This window comes from Thunnus thynnus, chromosome 20 (assembly GCF_963924715.1).
Source record: "Thunnus thynnus chromosome 20, fThuThy2.1, whole genome shotgun sequence".
Taxonomy (NCBI): domain Eukaryota; kingdom Metazoa; phylum Chordata; class Actinopteri; order Scombriformes; family Scombridae; genus Thunnus; species Thunnus thynnus.
This window is the reverse complement of record NC_089536.1, coordinates 23,358,715-23,378,361: the sequence shown is the minus strand read 5'-3', so window position 1 is coordinate 23,378,361 and position 19,647 is coordinate 23,358,715. Positions and strand designations below refer to the sequence as shown.

General features: G+C 40.8%; 2 protein-coding genes across 5 annotated transcripts in view; both read left to right on the top strand.

Annotated features, from left to right (window-relative positions):
• mprip (myosin phosphatase Rho interacting protein) overlaps window positions 1-1,467 on the top strand; it is a 40,685-nt gene extending 39,218 nt beyond the window's left edge. For both annotated transcript variants that reach the window (XM_067577159.1, XM_067577160.1), the window contains one exon: window positions 467-1,467. In XM_067577159.1, coding sequence (XP_067433260.1) covers window positions 467-538 — 72 coding nt within the window. In that variant the 3' untranslated portion in view covers window positions 539-1,467. The remainder of the gene's footprint in view (window positions 1-466) is intronic.
• A 2,270-nt stretch (window positions 1,468-3,737) lies between these two features.
• Window positions 3,738-18,344, top strand: si:dkey-94l16.4 (transcription factor 20). 3 transcript variants are annotated; one of them, XM_067577162.1, is made up of 6 exons: window positions 3,738-3,985; window positions 5,169-7,894; window positions 9,492-9,585; window positions 10,163-10,215; window positions 10,394-10,465; window positions 14,186-15,068. In XM_067577162.1, exons 2-5 carry the CDS (start codon window positions 5,174-5,176, stop codon window positions 10,439-10,441), a joined length of 2,916 nt encoding a protein of 971 aa, XP_067433263.1. In that variant the 5' UTR covers window positions 3,738-3,985; window positions 5,169-5,173; the 3' UTR covers window positions 10,442-10,465; window positions 14,186-15,068. The 3 variants fall into 3 exon arrangements, with proteins under 3 accessions (XP_067433263.1, XP_067433262.1, XP_067433264.1); XM_067577161.1 differs by lacking the exon at window positions 14,186-15,068 and adding an exon at window positions 15,592-18,344 and having other exon boundaries at window positions 3,743-3,985; XM_067577163.1 differs by lacking the exon at window positions 14,186-15,068 and adding an exon at window positions 15,592-18,344 and having other exon boundaries at window positions 3,746-3,985; window positions 10,166-10,215.
• Window positions 18,345-19,647: the final 1,303 nt, after the last annotated feature.

Below are 19,647 nucleotides of genomic sequence, written 5' to 3'. Positions count from 1 at the left end.
TTTTCAGGTAAGCTAGCTAGTTTAAGCAAAACTGGAAAAGGGACAAAGTGAATCAATAAATTATTAATTTGTGTGAAGACCAAAATGGGAAAATTAAAGACTAGAAAACTAAAATGAACTAGTTAAAGATAAATTGAGATTTGTATTTTATTAACTGATTTGAGGTTAAAGGAAACTCCTTTTACACCTCATTTTAACTAACAGTATTGTGCATTGGTGTATTCAGTTATAGTTTTGACTCATATGAACCTTTAACTAACTTCTGTCTGTTTTTGGGGCTCCATACAACACGGGGTGTTCAAGGGTTTTCCAGTCAAATGTCATGTGGTGTGTGGGCTCTCGTGATTCCATTTTTAGTATTAACTCACTGGGTGACAGAGGGAAACGCTGAAATTAACTGCCTGCACATCCTGTCCGGACAACGTGCTCAGTATTAACAGCTGCTTTTCTCTCTCAACTCCTGCAGAGTCTAAAGGAAGGGCTGACGGCTGAGCAGAGACTCCACCTGTTTGAAAATAAAGACACTAAGGAGTTCTGACAGTGACGCATCGTGTCTACCTACCTTGCTGCATGTTTAGAAGCCCACTATATTTTAGCTCTGTAATGACTTATTTAGTAACACTACACACTGGTCACAAAACACAGATCATATATTATTAAAAGAAACATGGTATGAAGTTTGAATTTCATGTCTAGAGTTTGCATTCCATGCACTTCAGTTAACTGTGACATTTTTTGTATTGTTTATTTTTTGCTGCCATGTCTTACTGTAAATACTGTTTTTAATTGAGCATCTGTCCTGCATACACTAAAACTATGACTGTGTAAGCTACTGTTTTAACTCCCTAGACTGTTGCTAGCCAAAAGGCATAAATGTGATGTTTAACGGCTAAACACAGCTACATTTTGATGAGTGAGTAATACTTGCATAACGAAACCATAGGAACAAGTCTGGCGTTCAGGTCTGCACGTTAAAACGCTCCACCCCTCCTTTATCATTCCAGCACAGATGGAAGTGTTGCTCAGTAAACAAGCTATGGAACAAAAAAAAAAAAGTGCTCGTCTGCATTATCAAAACAAGTATCTACCATGTTGCTTCATCGCCTGACTTTAAATTAACATCATAGATGTTCTCTGCAATCCTTCGATCAACCTGAGATAGATGAAAAGGCGACAGCTGAATGCATATGGATTGGATTCTTTGACTATAATTTAAATATATATATATATGAAAATTTATATAGAGTTTTTTTTTTCTCTCACTGCAATCATTGGTCCAGCTGTATAGGAGTTGTTGGAGTTGGTTATGTTTGTAGTCTTGTTCAGTGGCAGTCCCTTTGTATTTATTTAAATGGTTGGGATTTTTCTTTCACATTCCCATTCCTCTGTACTCTATTATTGTAAATATAAAGCAAATATACACCAACTGACTACAGGTTTATTAGCAATAAATATTTTTGCACCCTTTGTGACTGTTTTGTGTTGTTTACAGTTCTTTCATATGTTTACTGTTATCCAGACATTATGCTGGATACAAGTAAAACGATGCCTCCTCACACACAGCACAGATATCAAGAACATAACAGTGCATGGAGCTCATTGTAAATGCTGGACACACCACTTCCTCCCTACAGTGACCAATCATTTAGTAGCTTTTGCACATATGGTGCTGACATCTATATGGACTGAAGCCTTTTTGTAACTATTTAATTCATACTGACTTCAATTTGATTCCATTTTTGAAATTCAGAAAGCTGCAAATCAACATACACAGCACAGGAAAGTGAAAGTGGAACAAAACCAAATATTACACAATGACTAACCTCATTTTTATAGAAATCAATCAACCTGACTTAATGATGACCACTGGTTGTCCTTCACTGACCTTTTTTCCACAGTAGTTAGTTCACCATGTCATGGCAGTAAAGCCCAGGTGTAATTATTAACAGTAATAATAGCGGTGTTACATTCAGGTGTGCCAGTTCCAGTGTCCAGATATCGTACATGTTTGCTCACTGGGACATTTCAATGGAACGGAGCCATCGTTAAATGTTATCAGTTCCATCTGTACCTTTCCTGCTATGAGAAGTTGAAATGTCTCAACCTGAAAAAGGGCCACTTCCTGTCTCAGTGTGCAAAGTGGTAAGAGTGTTGCAATCAACCACAGGTGTGTTTATAACCCCGAGTGAGACGCAGCGATGTGGCCACCGGCGAAAATTCCCAACAGTAAATAACACAGAGGCCTTTTGAAACATCACTCTGTACTGTTAATGTCTGTCACAGCTTGTCTTCAGTTACAGATGACAGCTTTAATTTTGCTCTCTGCTTTACAAAAGGTGTTAACATTAAAAAATATTGCTGTTGACTGTCTGTAAGAATGTAGGAAAGAGGTCAAATATGTGCACATTTGAGCTTTTTCAGAGTAGAAAAATGTTCTGAGTGTTAGATTGTCAAAATCTTTCAAGATTTGGCTTTGAATGTGTCTTGAAACAGGCACAAACTTTTGTGAATATCATTCTGGATGAAACAACCCCAACTCAAGCTCCACTTACAAGCTTTTTCCAGGGTTTTCAGCCGTTTCACATAGTCTTCATCAGCAAATGGAGCTTGCTCACTTGTGATGTAGATGGAATTATTGATATGTGAGCGAAGAAGCTGTTATGACTTCATCCCCTCCTGCACTTAAATTATAGGCATGAGAGTGGATTCTTGACCTTGAAGCTCTCAACCGCATGACACGGACTTCAGACAGCTTTGCATGTCAACAGAACCGTTTCCATGACAACTGAAGAAAATCCGCTGATGAAGCGTGATGACTATGATAGAATTGAAAGCTCTGGAAAAAGCAAGTAAGTGGAACCAGGAGTTAAGTCTTTTGTCGAACTGCTGTTCCCAAGATCAAGAATGAACTTTTATGTTTAACATTTGTAAATATCCACTCTAATGTAATGTTATTCCCCATATTTAAAAAGTATATGTATTTGGTTCTCAATAGGGCATATATACACTTTTTATTCTACTGTGGTATGAATCTTTTAAATAATGCTTCTGCAAATGCCCCAACTTTGCAGAAGTGCCATAATAAAGTGTTGGAACCTTTATAGTAATTTTCTGAAATTTCACTCTAGTGTTTTTATCTTTTTTTAATGTTTTTTTTATGAATCACCAACTATTTAATCAAAGAAAGACAGTCAGAAGGCACTTGCATCATGTGAAACATCTCTTCAGAGCAACAGATGTTAACAAATCATTTGAAAATGTGCCATGTTAAAGTTATTTTATATTAAAATGACAGCAGATGTTCTCTGAGGGTCAGTAGGTTGGATGGGAACAGGTCCCACCACTTTGTTCCCATGATGCCTCTCTGCTCTACAGCTGGGTGACAACTGCTCCACTGCTGCTCAGCTTACTTGTCAAGCCACCCGGAGTTACAACACAGCTGATGGCAATGCCAAATAATTATGTCACTTCAAGAAAATAATTAAAAGAAGAAAAAAAAAGACAGAGGTCATCATGACCCAGGTTGTCTGTCTGGTTTGCGTTCAACATTTGAACTTTCTGGAGTTTTGACATCTTTCATGCAACAGCTGATCAAATGATTCCCACTGAACTGGACAATGAGCTGCCTGTCTGCTCACATTTGGATCAATTGCGCATTTGCTAATTTACATTATTTTAATGTGTTGTTTAATTTTATTGATGTTGTTTCAAATTTTTAAAAAAAGAAAACCACTAAAACGTAGCACTAATAGTTTTATTGTGACGGGGGTCTCCGGAAGTTTGAGATTATATAGTAAACAACTTGACGCTGCTGCTGTCAGAGTAGTGTGTTCCTGGAAAGTGTGTGGATGTTCATTTAATTTGGGTCTTTCTCTCCTTGTTGTTTTGTTAGGCTTCGTCAGAATAGATGGGCTCCTGAAAGAGATGCAGGGTGGAGCGGCTTCTTAACTGGACGTTTAAAGACGCTTCGGTCCCTCCTGCCCCGGTAAGTTCAGACCAGCAGCTCAGTCTTTGTCTCATCCAGCCGGGCCTTGTCCCGACCTACCGCTCTGTTAACGGAGAGAACGTGCAGCCAAACTCCATGAAAAGTCCTCTTAAATTTAATAATACTACGCTTATCTTTGAATTTATGCATCTAGTGGAAAGTAAAGCATACACTTTTAAATCAGTAAGACCCTCTCTTCAATTCGGAATCCATGTAATACAGCAAATGACACCGTTTGAAATAAGATTAGACATTTTTAAATCGGTTTAGTCGTTGTTCTTACAACAAAGTTACTCAAAGCCGTAGTGGGCAGTAACGAACAGTGTGAGCCACCGAGCCATAAAAGTTGGTAATATATCGAAATAAGCAGCTTCTTGAAGAAGTACACCTCGCCGAAAAGAAGAGTGATCGCTACCGATCAGTTGAATTTGTAAAACTATGTTCTGTGATACATGACTTTCCGTCACAAATGAAAACCACTTAATGCTCCCAGATATGAAACGAGCTAACGTTAGCTGTGGCTAAGCTAAGCTAACTGTCGTTAGCAAATCTGACCTGTCAGCGTTGGTGGTGAATACTCAGCCGGTTCTCTGGAAACAGACAGTCCATTTAATCTAAGTACACGGTATCTTTAACATTCAATAATATTAAGATAACTTGGTAAAGTTATCTTTCCTGTCGTCTTCGATAACGTTAATGAAATTCAAGACCACGCCAGTTTCCTAGCTAATGCCAACGTTATGACTTATTGCGGGTTTTAAGTGTTTGTGGTTTAACTTTATGCTTAATTTGTAAGTATATCGTAGAAAAGCAAAGAAAACTTAAATAACACGGCAGCAAAGTGATGACTTAAAGAGTAGTTTTGGGCTTTGGGTAAGAGTAGTTAAACTATGACCTCGAGTTTCTTAGTTTAGCTTATTAACTTGATTTATATCAGGGACCATGTACAAAATACATCCTTTCAAAAGGAAAAGATGCTTTGTACCAGATTTAGTTACTAGCTGATTTCCATCTTCAGTCTCTGGGCAGGTGAACAGAAACAAATCAGAAAGAAAGACTACGAGTATTTGTGCTGACCCTCAGAAATGATTATTTCAGAAATGTTTTATTCTAACAGCCTTCCTCAACAGACCCCACATTCATAACTTACATCAGTTTCTTTTCTCCTCTCCGTACATTGCAGTTGTTATGGAGCAGCCACCTGGGAGCTTAGATGATCTACAGCCTGAAGACCTCTCCAGCGTCCCCACAGTGATCGACCTGACCAGGAAAGGTGAGGAATGTGTCCTCAACGCCACGTCCCTGGATGCCCTGCGGGTGGTCAAGAGCCCCGGCTGGTACCCAAACTCCGGGACCAGCAACCCTGGATTACCCTCCTCAGAGACCGGCTCCCCGGATGTCACTCTCCAATCAGGGGATCAAATTCAACCAGACAATGCCTTCTCCCACACTACAGTCACCCTCTCCTACGTGAGCAGGTCTCACGTCTTCTCCGCTCATGACTCCCTGTCTCAACATTCTCCTCTGTACAGTGTACCACCCATCAGCAAGTTCTCCCTTCAGCCTCCTTGTGAGTCTGAGAAAGGGCTTGGGGTGACTGGCTATGCACTGAACCAGCATTACGAGGAGGATGTTGACAGGCCCGTGGACCTCGCCACCCAGACAGAACTTTTTGAGTCATTGTCTCAGGCTCAGGTGGCGCCAGAGAACAATGGTGGCATACTTTTAACGCAGCAGCCTCATGAGGTCAATGGTGGAGTCATTTCCAGTGATGGGGAGGTGGATAAGCCCCTGCAAGGCGAAGAGGAGCACAGCCTTTCTCAGAAAACGGAAGACAACGTGGGGTTGGAGAACGGTCAAGGTGACAGCTCGTCAACTTCAGGGGTGTGTGCTGAATCCTCACCGGAGACTCTCACCCCTGCTACAGGGGAGGATGAGGGGGGCTCTGAGGTGCTCTTTCTCATGTCTAAGAAACAGGACCCAGTGGTGGTCCCTAACAACGTGGGTGCTAGAGACCTGTGTTCATTGAGCAGGGAGTACATCAGTGCTCTGGAGGACCCCGTCTCCCCCTCCGCTACCTCACTGGACGATGTAGAGGATGTGTTCGTCCTGCCTCAGGCCTCCAGCTCGCCCAGCGGCGACAACTTGTTGCTGGAGACGGCCGATGAGGTTGTGTGGGATGGCTCGAGTACAGAAGGGGCCATTCAGCTGAACTCTGGCATCAGCGATACTACCACAAAGTTAGATGCAAGCAATGAAAATAAGCAGCCTTTTCATAGACGAAAGGCAGTGTTGGATCCTTTGATCGATTTGACAGATGATGTTTGTTTGTCAGATGTTTCGGAAGAAAAACCCAAGACTGTCATTCCTCACATGAACGGGAATGCAAAGGCACTACAGAGGACTTTAAAAGAAAAGAAACTGCCAATGCGTTCCGGGAGAGGGACGCGGTTAGAGGCTATAGTCATGAATATAAATTCCAGCAGGTATAAAGTGTCAGGATGCATACGCACCAATAAGAATGCCAAGGCTTCCCAAACAACAGTTAGTGATTCAAACTTAGCTAGTCCTAAGAAGATGGCCACCCTGTCAGCAGGAAAGAAGAAAAGCAGAGCGAAGGCGTCTCTCTCAGTGAAAACAAAAAAAGCAGTAACCCCAGTGAAACGGGGTAAAAATAATAGCATTAACACTGACAGTTGCAAAGACTCTACCTCTGATTCTGAAATCATCAATAAGTCTAAAAAGTCACATAGCAGCACACCTCCAAAAAGCCCTCAGTTTGTTGCACACAAGAGGTCAAGGAAAGAGCCAGAGGATGTTTCACACCCCGGACACTCACCACACACTAGCCCTGTGAGGTCAAAGAGGAAACCCTCGGCAGTGTTAAGTCCTCAGTTTGCTGTGCACAAAAACTCAAAGAAGGAGCCAGAGCTTGTTTGTCACCCGGACCCCTCACTGGAAACTCACCCAGCAAGATTTTCCCCACCACCACCACCAACACCACCAACAACAAAATCTCCAAAGAAAAGCCAAGGCGCAGCCAAAGGCAAGGCTACAGGTAGGAAATCTTCCACTGCCAAGACGAAAGCTGCTCGCACTCCCAAGAGGAGACGAAAGAAACACACAGGGAGCCAGTCTTCCTCCATGTTTTCCCCCAAGGAGCCTGAGATCAAGTTGAAGTATGTCAACTACAAGGAGGAGAAAAGGGACTTGAGGATGGACAGTTTTTCTCCGTTCGTCCGTGTGGAGCGTCAACAGTCAACGCCGTCACTGTGTACTGTAATCAACTACCCCGAGGAGGTAAGGACACAACACAAGAAGGGCCAGCAGCAACAGGGTCACCCCAGTGGCTTCATTTCTGCAGTTGTACCCAGCACTTCCTGTCTCCAGCTGGGCCGGGCGTCCACACACAGCCAGCACCAGCGCTCTCTCGTCTGCTGCCTGTGTGGGCAGTCAGCCAATGCCATGGACTTGGGGGATCTCCATGGCCCCTACTACCCTGAGGGGTACCAGCCAAGCACCAAAAGACCAGCCAGCACGTCAGGCCTCAAAGAGGATGAGGACTTCAGCGATTCAGACTCTTCGTCCTGCAGTATCAGGGGCAGGGGGAGGAAGCGTGCCATTCCACCCACTCCGTGGGCCCTCCGGCCAGGGGCTCAGCTAAAGCAGAAGGGCCTCCTGGGGAGCCACCGGTGGACCGGTGACAACACCAGTAGCCCTGCAGCTAAGCGAGCTAAGTCAGACGCCGGCTCTGCAGATGTGGAGGACTGGTACAGCCCCCCTGTGCTGCCTCTGGAGCCCTGCGAGTACTGGCTCCATGAAGACTGCGGCATCTGGTCTGCAGGCGTGTTCCTGGTGAAGGGCAAAGTCTACGGATTGGAGGAGGCTGTCAAGGTGGCCCAGGAGACGGTAAAGCTGCACTTTAAGCCTGTGATGTGAATGCATTATTACACAATGCCACGTGGAGATGTAGCTGATATAATGGAGCAAATGACAGAACATTAAGGATGATAATGCAGTAATAATCAGCCTGTTTATTTACTTGTTTTCTTGGCCTCTAGGATACTAATAGTTTTCTGATGTTATCAAATCATTAAAGCATGAGTAAGGATGAATAATTGACAATTATGTCAGCTAGAAACCGAAACTTGTTGTTGCAGACAGGCAACACTGAGACTTGTAATTTGCACAATATGACAAATCTTTCAGTGCTTTGAGGGTTTGGCTCATGCTGCATTACAAGTGAACATTACGAATGTTTGCAATTAACCTTCCCCACCACTGGTCCATAGTGGACAGAAAAAGCTCAGTCCACTCTCTGCCTGTCGCTTTCAGACCAGCGCAGTCCACTGTAAATCCCTCTCCATCTCGTACCCCCCCCATTAAGACTAAGATGTCGTCTTTCCACACACGATATCTGACCTGTTAGACTTGTTACCCCCCCACGCCCTGTTCACAGCTATGCATGGAAGCCGCCCACCACTAATCTGTCAGCCAGTAAGTAATTCTACTGGAGCAGTTAAGGTGGGACAAGTTCTGCTCTTTCACTTCAAACATTCAGATTTCAAACAATTTTGTACATTTTGCAGATTTCCTAACTTGTTAATTATCTCATCACTCCTTTACTCTTTACCTTTTTATCTTGCAATCCCCTTGTGGGGATCCTGACTTTCAGGTTGGATACTAATGATCTAGTGTAACAGGAAAAATGCTATGACATGTGCTACATCCACGCTCCCACAGGGACAACATTGTGAAGAATAATGAATACGTCAGGCTACATAGCCATACGTGTCACTTTGACATGTCACAGCAGGAAAAAGCACAGGTGTAAGTCATAAAATTAATGATGGCTAAATGCCATTTAGCTGCTTCAGTTTCAGGGTGCTGGTATCACACATGCTGGCTCACCTGTCATGACTTACTGGGACACTTAAGTAGAACGGAACCATTGTTAATGTGATTAGTAACACCTGTGAAAGAGTCAAAGTGCCTCTGGTGTGTTTCCTTTTGTGAGGTTGAAGGTAAGGACGTTTCTCCGCAATATTAATAAATGAAGACCTGAATAAATAAGATGTTAATTGGGTGTCTGCGGGTCTTCAGATTCTTAAAACATCTTGAGTTTTATAACCCAACATCAAGGCCACGAAAGACTCTTCTGGTAATTACAGCCTTTAGGTTCAAAATTCCTTTTGAAAGGTCTTGAAGGAGTGTCTCTGGTGCGCTGCTTCTCTCAGCATCGATGGTGAGTCAGGGGTTCCGTCTTAATGTCTCGTGGTTTGTAAGCACTGCCAGCATTATATAGGCGAAAACACATCGATACTGTTTCCATTCTTTCATTCCATTCTGTTATACGTTGGAAACATCATGGCTATCTTTTGATGCAAGCATCCTGTTGCAGACACGCACATGTTGTCATCATTGTGAATTTGCTCAAAGTTGCAGACATCCTGGTTATGACTGAAATAGTATGTGTTGTGTGTGTTTTTTTGTTTGTGTTTTTTAGATGTGTTCAGCCTGCTGTGACCCAGGTGCTACGCTGGGCTGCTTCTTCAAAGGTTGTCCCAATAAATACCACTACAGGTGTGCTCTGGAGTCAGGTAAGTACTGCTCTCTGCCCTTCACCTCCACTCAGCACATAGTGCAGTTACTTATCCTGTCCAATCCTTTCCTCTGTGTTTGTACAGATATTGTGCATGTTTTTTTGTTTTTTAAATAGGCTTTTGTCTCATTTTAAAGGGTCAGTTCACCAACATTTTATCTAACCATACAGATGGTTAAATTTTTATTTGTTCGATGTTGCAGCTTAACACTGTAACTGTTAAAATTTAACGCTAAAATGTAGGGCTGGGCAATATGATAAATGATATGGCAGAAGTGTTGTCTTTTCATGGTTTGAAGGCTGCATTTTCTGAACTTGCCAGACTTCGTGATATATGATTTTGCCCTAAATACACCCACTAGTAGAGTTTTGTGTTGAGTGTCTGGGTGTTAAGTTGATCTGTTTGTGTGTGTGTGTGTGTGTGTATGCAACGGTCTGTCTGTAAATAGCTCTTTTGTGAAGTGCTGTTGGCTGTTATTGCTTCCGTGAAGCCTGAACTTGCATGTGTGGGTGGAAGGACCTTTTTGGATGAATCAGTGGTGGCATCTTTAACTCATGTTCTGTTCTTGTTCTAGCAGACTGTGTACTCATTGAAGAAAACTTCTCCATGAAGTGTAAAAAGCACAAGGTGAGCAGGAATAACCTTGAGCCAGTGGGGGAAAAAAAAAAGATCTTTACAGAATCTAGTGTGTCTGTACTTGTATAGAAGACTGGCTGTAGCTGTCTGCTGTTTTAAAAGGTGTCACGGGAAATGGTATAATGTGAAGTAAATATGAACTCTTTGATTTTTTCACTCCTCCCCCTAGAACAAGACATTCAAAGCCCCCCCAGGGAGCCGCTGGGACGACAGGTGACACAGTTAGCGGTAATCTCTTGTGGTAAGTAAATACCTGCTCTGCTTTGCTAAGAAACAACATGTTGCTCTGCAGTTTCAAATGTATGAAAATTCATATTGTGACACTAATATGACTAACATGAGAACTGATGCATCATTTAAAGAGACAGTTCTCTGATTTTACACGTCAGAATCAATTTTCATTTTCAATTTTTGCAGCCTGTAAAAAAAACAAAGAACTGTTGTATAATATCTTCTGAGTTTTAAAAATTGCATTATGGGAAATGAGGTATCTAGGCTTTTTGGAGCTTGACCCATACAAGGGACTAAAAGTCAGGATATCTCAGCCCCTGCTGCTTGAATTTTAGACATTTTTTTGTATCCCAGCTATATGTAGCTCCAATAGTAAGTCATTGGTGTAGACTATAGTTGTTTATCACTGGTTCCAGCCTCTAAACTGTGAGGATTTGCTGTTTTTTTTTATTTATTTATTTATTTTTTTTGCTCAGTTTTGTATTCAGTTCATTTCCTTTTAGGTTTTGGACTGGTTTTAATTAAAAAACAAAACAAAACACATAGTGAAGTAATGTTGCTATGGGCTTTGGGAGCTTAGGATGGGCACAATTGGTGCTTTTTTATTCTTTTTCTTTTTTTTTTTTTGACATTTTATAGATGTTTAAACTTCTTGGGGAGGTCCCTAGTGAGCAGTAGGCAGTCAATTTAGGTCCATGGCTTCATTTGCTAGTAGGGCAAGTTTCTACATTAATAAAAATAAAAAAATGGAGGCCTGTTGCAGCAGCTGAATCTTAATTTGAATTCTTAATTTCAAGTGTAAAGTCAACACTGACTGCTACGCTGTAACTACATGGTTTCACACTGAACTCTCCACGGCTACACCACAGTATAATGAATGTACTGTGGCTAAAAAGGGAATTTCATACTAAACAGACTGTAACTTTGGAATATACCAATTCAGCTCAGCTAACTCTGTCTGCCGAAACCTAAAATATTAACTTCAGCTGAACTTTACGGTGCATTTTTGTACAGAATAAGGACTGTGGATTTTACCCCTCATCTCTTACAGTTAAATCGCTTTTGTGGGGAATAGCTTCAAGGCTAGAGTGAGAAACATTACAGCAATCAAGTAAATTTCCATGTACATATTGGCACATCAGAAATGTAAGACAGACTTAAAAAACAAAACAAACAGAACCTGTCCTTTTAACGACATGTTTTTTTTTCTCAAGGAAATAGCAAATAAATCACACTCCTGTCTGTTTCAAAACAGAAACTATGTAGCACAATTCTGAGCGTGCATGTCAGTGTCATAAATGTCAGTTTGTCAGAATTGGTTTATACCTGCTCTGGGAAGGTGTAAAATTTCAGTTTTATCTAGTTCAGTTCCGTCTTAACTCTGTAACTGACTTATGTGGTGCAACCTGTTTTCACTGAGTTAGTTTGCTTCTCACACAACGCTGAGCTACTTTCACATCTACACACATGCAACAGGTGGCTAGTGTTCAGGAGCCTGTTGTACCTGCTGTTCGTTATAACGCAAGATCCTGTTAATCCCATCGGTCACAGTTGTGACGTTTTTTAAATTTTTTTATTTTTTTTATTTTTTCTGGAAGCCCTAAAAGTGTTGTTGGCTTTTGGCAAGAAATTCAACTTTCAAATGAAAATGTTGTCTTGATTAAAATTTATCAATGTCATGTGACTAGTTTGAAAGGTCACATGACCAGATCAGTTTACTTCCTGCTTGCACCTCTGGAAGATGATGTTTTCCTCAGACTTCTACAAAAAGAAGTAAAACATGTTAATTCAGTGCTTTTCAAAGTGGAGTCCAGGGACCCCCAGCTGGTCCCCAGCAAAATGGGGAATAATTATTCAATTATTTTCACTATAATTCCATACATAAGTAACACAGTGACAGACTGTGACTATTTTGGTCATGGGTTTCATACAGTTTCTGTAATAAAAGCAAAAATCTTACCAGATGTGGCACCCTGGGACAAAATCTTATCAAATGGGGTTCTGTGGTCAGTTTAGGCATCCTTACTGCCTTAATTAACAGATAGAACTATCAGATTTTGTACATATACTCTTTTGTCCTCTACTGATACATTTTGAGAATTATACTCCTGCATATATATTTTGCTCATAATAGGTGTAAATTTGTTAACCAATAATATAACAGTGTTTCAATTGAAAACACAGGTTTTGGCTGTTAATCCTAGTTATCATTTGTTTTGTGTTTTTACACAGTTTAAGACGTACGTTACCCTCCAAGTGCTGCGTGCACGTCATTCCTACACTTGAAAAAGAGGCAATTGAAAGTGACTGTGACGATGATGGCTCAGATAGGGAGTGCCAGGGTGAAACGATTTGCCAAGTAAACTATTGAATGATGATGCAGAGGGGAATTATCTGGAGGATGAGGTGGATGTTCATAAGAACCAATTGGTGTGCCCCTCCTCCTCCACCTCCCACTCCTGCTGCAGTCAGTGTTGAAGCAAACTTACCACCACTGCCATATCTTGGCGAGTCTCCCACAGCGACCAGCTGAAAAAGGAGATGCCCTGAGGAAATCGAGACCCCACGACGCCACAAAAAACAGAAAACATCTCTTCAAAATATGCAAAACAGGGACACGGCTTTTAAAAGATCAAAACAGCTGACCGCGTCAAAGATTCCAGATTTCGTGACTATGGCCCAACTGCAGCAGAGCGCATAAGCAAACTAAACCTGATCAAGTCAATTTGTTTCTGTTACTGTACCCTCCTATTGTGAGGGAGCTCACCGTTGAGATGTCAAACACCTCTTCAATGTAAACCAAAGAGAAGATACTTGATCTGAACATGGATGAGTTGCTGGGTTTCTATGGGGTTCCTCTCACATCTGGCTATAGTTCTGTGCTGCGGCGGCACATGTTTTGGTCATATGACCCTGGTGTATACAATGAAACCATCTCAAATGCAATGAGAATGAATTGCTTTGATGAGATAATGGCCTCAATCCATCTGGTGGATAACTCAAAGGCCACAAACGACCCTTTCTACAAAGTACAGCCCATCTTCAGTGCACTGAATGAGTCTTACAAAATGATATCATACCCAAAACGGTTATCGGTTGACGAAAGAATAATGCCTTATTATGGCAGGCATGGTTGCAAGCAGTTCATCAGGGGTAAACCTATCTGGTTTGGGTATAAATTGTGGAGCCTTGGTCACACCTACAGGGTACATGTATCATATGGAGCCCTGTTGCACACACATCTCCCTGAAACTGGCCTAGGACAGGGCCAAGGTGTAGTCTTCAATCTAGTTCCTCCAGGTTGTAACTTTGTACATGACAACCTTTTCACCTCACTAAGCCTCCCTCCTTCATGAAATGACAAAACAAGTTTATGGATGTCTTAGCACTCTGACACAGTGCCGCCTGCATGATGCCCCTTTCACAGATGTGACTAATTTCCAAAAAATTACCTCACGGAAGCTCTGAGGTTCTTACACAGGGAGAAAAGGTACTGGTACGGTGGAAGGATAACAGTTTTGCAACCAATGCTGCTGAGAAGTATTCTGAGGTCGTTGTAAACAGGTGGAACAAAGAGGAAAAAAGCCCACGACAAAGTTCTACAGCCCATTTGTAGCCTCACATACAACTAAAACATGGGATTTGCGGATCTTCATGATCTTCAGGTGTCAAGACGCAGGGCTACAATAAGGTCAAAGAAGTGGTCAACCTTTTCCTCGTCCCTTCACAGTGCGGTGGTGAATAGCTGGTTGTTCTTCAGAGATGTTGGTGGTAGTGAATATGACCTCCTGGCCTTTCAATGATCTATGTCCCTGGGTCTCCTAAAAAGATGGAAAAATACCTCTTGGCCACAGCAGAAGATCTTGGATTGCAACAGCTGTCACTCAGGATTCTACAAGAGGTGATGGAAAATCTCACTGGCCTGTGAACACAAGGAACCGTTCCCACAGATGGTGTGACAAGCGCACAGTATATGCATGTGAGAAGTGTGATACATCTCTCCACACTGAAAGCTTCAGGCGTTTTCATGGAGAGTGAAGTCTAGCCGATGAGCTGTGGTCTACTGTTTACTCTAATTTGTTGAAACGGTTTTATGAGAGTGTGAAATAAGTACATTGTAGTCACTGATAGTATTCTACAGTATGCACTGCCCGAGTACGTTTTGCACTGTTTTAAGACAGTTTATATCTGCCTGCTGATATGTTGTATGTTTTTGAAATGTGAAGTAGCAGGATGATATAGCTGACTCAGCTTCTATTAATGTTAGTCACTGTTAAATCAATCTAACTCAGTTATTGCTCCAAGATGTTTTTGTAAATGACGAGACACTTTTTATTTTAAAAGGAAAATATTGTTAAATGTTAACCTATTGACAATACAGTGGAGTGTATGAAGCCATTTTGAGACAAAATGTCTGCTATGTAATGTTGTGATATTTTATAAGCTATGACTTAACCACCAGATGGATTCAAAGAAAAACAGGGTTCACTTTTATACTGTTACAATGTATCCTTATTATATTATATTTCATTTTACTCAATGTTATTTTTATTGTTTCAATGTCCTGGCTTCTGTTTGTCAGTTTAAACATTGTGTTAAATGAACGCCAGTAATAAAGTTATGAAGTAAATTCTAAACATATGTCATTCTTTTATGTTGCATATGTTACTGTTGTTTTAAGATTTTCAATGTGTAAATGGGTCTTATTGAAGAATTTGTATGAATTCTGACTGTGCTGTTTCCCATCAAGTATAAAACCTAATATTTCACCTTTGTAACCAACATACAATCAAAAAGGGTGTAAAGTTTGTGTGTACAGGAGGTCTAAGGAGTAAAATGCATGTAATCAAATTACAAGGAAAAATGTAGGATTAAACGGGATCATGGAGATTTAAACATCATTAAACTAAGAACAGGTTGCACCACACTAGTTTGTACATAGAGATGGGTTGTTATTCAGTAATTACACCTAGCAACTGCCAGGTGGAAGTGTTGCATAAGCGTAAAATGTATGATAGTGTGTTGTTTGTTTGTTTTTTTTAAATCATCAAATATTGCAATATTTTCTCCAAGACAAAAATAACTGTTCAGATGAATCCCTCATTTTGAATGACATTTTTCTTTGCTTTCATCCAGACATTCACCTGCACCATCCTGCAGGGACTCTCCTTCTCCTTCTGCTGGTAACCATGGCGACTGTGGACCAGGGTTCTTCTGACTGACAGCTAGCACCCGTAAACCTTAACTTCACCCTCTGCTCTTCAACTGCACTGTTAACCCCCGACACTGTGACTGCAGGAGCCCAGTCACCGATCCTCCCTCAGTCCAGTCTGACGGTACTCATCAGACGATGAGGAAACCTCCTCTCACTTCCCTTAAAGTAACATGCTGAATTTGTCATTTGTGTTATCACTTTGTAGTTATTTATATGGATTTTTTTCCTGGATTAAATATGAATAACAATCAAAGATATTTAATTTTTTAAAGATTTTGTAAGTATTTGATTATATTTGGTTTATTTATTCCTGGAGTTTCTTATTGGCTTCTTGAGCAGTTGTCAAAGAGGTTTGATTGTGTGTTTTTTAAGTTATTGGTAAAGTAGTAGTTGTTGAAATATCAAGCCAGTCAAGTAGATGCTGGTTTTATTAAAGAAAGGAGAGAAAAAGGGCTGGTCGGTCGAGAAATGACCCTCAGTTAATCCTCACAGAACAAGGTACCTGATTCTTAAATGTTATTGGATGCTGTCAACACACCAGGGTCTGTATTCAATATAACACCTTTTTGGATAATCACATAAGGCCTTCTGTTTTGTTTCACAAAACGTGGGGCTATAGGCAAGTCTCAAATTCACCCAAACGACACTTGCACTAAAACGTCGGACCCAGTTGATGTTATGGAGGGAACTGAACAGTGTGTGTTTGAATGTATTCTCCCCATATGAGGGGTTTTTGCAGGAAGCACTTTGGAGTGGCACTGAACACGTCTGGTCCTCTGCTCTGGCTGCAGTATTACCGTCTTCAGCTGACTGCCCCGCCCCCCCCTCCCCTCCCTGTCGTATCGTTTGCTTCTGGCTCTCTCATGTGGTTCTTTGAGGTTCACAGGTCATTAAAAAGAACCACATCTTAACTGTCATGTGATTTTTTTTTTTTTTTTTTATTTGGCTTCAAGCACTTTGGCCTCCCACATCAGGCTGGGAGCGTTTAAATGCGCCCGTGTTGTGTTCGTCTTCACGGCCCAGAATAAGTTAGTATCTTAATGGAATTTGAATGAAATAGATTGTGAGCCCTGCTGGAGGAAAATAAATTGAAGCAGGCTCAGTTTTTTTTGTTGTTGTTTTTTTTTTCCTGGAAATAACACACAAGTCATCTATTGTTTACTGGGATTCTCCTCTGTCGGAGCGGCAATATCTTCTTTCTAATCAGTTTCATTTTCTGAACTTTGTGGCACAATATTCACGTCAGCTCGCCTGTGCTGCTGTTGATCGAACCTCAACAGACATTATTCTACTTTTTTAAAACTACAGGACCGTTCAGCTGCTGAATCACTCACTTTCGACTAAGGTTAAAGAAGGATGCATGTTTGCAGATGTAGCTGACATGGGAAATCTTTGGTTTACATCAATCCATCAATCTACTTCGATAGAAATGGCCGTTCTAGTATTAAGATTCCTGTTCTGATGTATTTTTTAGTTCTTAACTTGGGCCTAAATGGTGTATTTCCTCCAGAACCTCTCTGAAAAAGCCTTATCTGATGTACAAGAGGTATACACAGTTTTTCCTACTCTCACTAGCTTGCGGTGCAACGACAAATCAGTGGATGTACATGGCCTTCCTTTGGACATCCCAATGACTGAAGGCAGCTTGCATGCACTTTTCTGCTGCAGACTTTGTTGTTGTTGTTAATACCAGGGGCCTGAACCCTCCTACCACACAGGTACACTCTTACTCTCTGGGACTTGTGTAAACCATGTACTGACTTTAGTTCCCAGTGTATTAGTACCTGTTGAATCAGGTGTGGAGGTCAGGGCTTTGGCCTGTCAGCCTGCCTGTTTGTTTTAGAGAAAAGTCTATGTGATCAGTGTTGGTGTGACGTCTCCGTGTACTTTTGCATAGCACCATTAGGGGCAGCGTTGTGCTGTCTGAGACCAGTGTGTGAGCTCCATTTAAGCCCACTGCTCACTATCCACACAGATGGAGCTGAAGGCTTCGGCTGCTTTGTGTCTCACCAGCAGATGCAGGACACAACACACACTCTCACACACATACACACATATACCCAAATTTCTTGATCCTGACACACCACGTCTCTTTCAGTTGTGCCATTTTTGTTTTTTGTGTATTTTATACTTTGTTGCAGTGAAATTGAGTGTTTTTTCTTTTTTTACAAGCAGCAACACAAACATTTTTACCGTATTTTGGTTTTTGTTTAAAAGCAGTTGTTTGCATTGTACCAAATACAGCTTTTGGAATATGTTTTATTCTTACAAAGTGTTTGGATTTTTCTAATATTTTGTCCGTGTGTTAATCTCAGGGCTGAATCTCAGATATTCTAATGATTTGAATTTTATTTTGTGATTTTTTTTGTTCATTTGGGCTCATTATGTTAACCCCACATTGACTGGAGCAATGATACATGTAGCAGGATGTGGTTATCTCCTCAGATGCAAAGCCTTCTGTCCTGGTACACACACCCCATCACATTCCAACACCTCGTCCACGTGTCTCTGTCAGTGCTGTGGTGTTTTTAGGTTTAACATGGGACTAGGACTGCCAACTCGTGTCACTTTTTCCATTGTCTTTCTTTTGTGGCAACTTTTTGTACCATCTTGCCCACCTCTTGGAGCACCAGAGGTCATGTAATTGTCAAAAATAAATATTTTGTTCAACGTTGTGGTTTTCTGGGAGAGATTTGTGTTCTTTTGGTTACTAGCAGACAAGGTTTTCATTTAGAAAAGGGAAATAATTTAATATTGTCTGATATATATGGAGCTCAAAAATGGCCAATATTGAACAAAATGTTATGAAATAAATGCAAAATATTAAGAGTAATATAAATATATGTATCAGTTAATTGTGAAATAATTCAATAGATTATTATTGTGAGATATTTCACTAATTTTTGTAATCATTTCTTGTAATTATATATTAATTAAAACCAGGACACTGACAGTGAGCTGTGCACAATGCTTTTCCTGACCAAATCCAACTCTGCAGTTCCCCTCAGTTCTAAAGAGCATTTTAGTGTCTTTCAGCACATTGTTTAGTTTGGTTAATTGTTCATAGCTTCATGGTGTTTAATTCAATCTCACCACTTTCAGCAGCAGGCAGCTGTTTAAGCAAAAGCTTTACGCTACCTGCCTAGCGGCTAACAGCAAAGCTAACGACTAGCTGCTGAACATAGTGGAGCATGTTGGTTGGAAATTAAGAGTTAAAAGGAGAGTGAATATTGGACTTTAACATTTGTCATGTTAATATTTGTGTCTCTATGTCTGATAGATGTATAAACAGGCAGCTGTTTGCTAACAAATTGGTCATATCAACTCCATAAAGTGATAATGTGTCAGTGTTGTGTTTATAGCTTGTTCTGCTGCCACCACATGGCCAACAAAAACACCTGGAGCTTTAATTATAGCTGTTGCCCCTTTTCAAGCCATTTCATTTCATGTCACTTCCCCCACTGGCTTGTTAATTCAACACTAATCCAGGGCAACATGGCCAGTCAAACAGGAGCTAGCTGGCTACATTTTGTAGCAGCTGTTGAGCTTCCTAAAATGGGCAGGAAGCATTTGATTGGCTGAGGAGTGCAAGGGGCGGGGCTTGGTGACAACACCGATTCAAAATGCCTTTAAGAAATAAAAACACAGCAAAATAACTGAAATACAAATATCTAAAATTAAAATAAGAAAATTACATTTCATGATTAGAACTTTTATAACTTTTTTAATTATTTCACAATTTATTGGTTTATTTATGTTTTGCTTAAAGTATTCATATTCTAATTTAATAATGTCTTATTTAATATTCACCATTTCAAAGTTTGATCAAATAAAATCTTGTTTTCTTATATTATTTTTCTTTGATATAAAATTTACAGTCCAAACTCTATAAGGCTCTGATGTGAACATTGATTAAATTCCCTGGCTCCTGAGATGAGACCAGCTGTTGCATACTGCACTGTACATACAAACTAAAC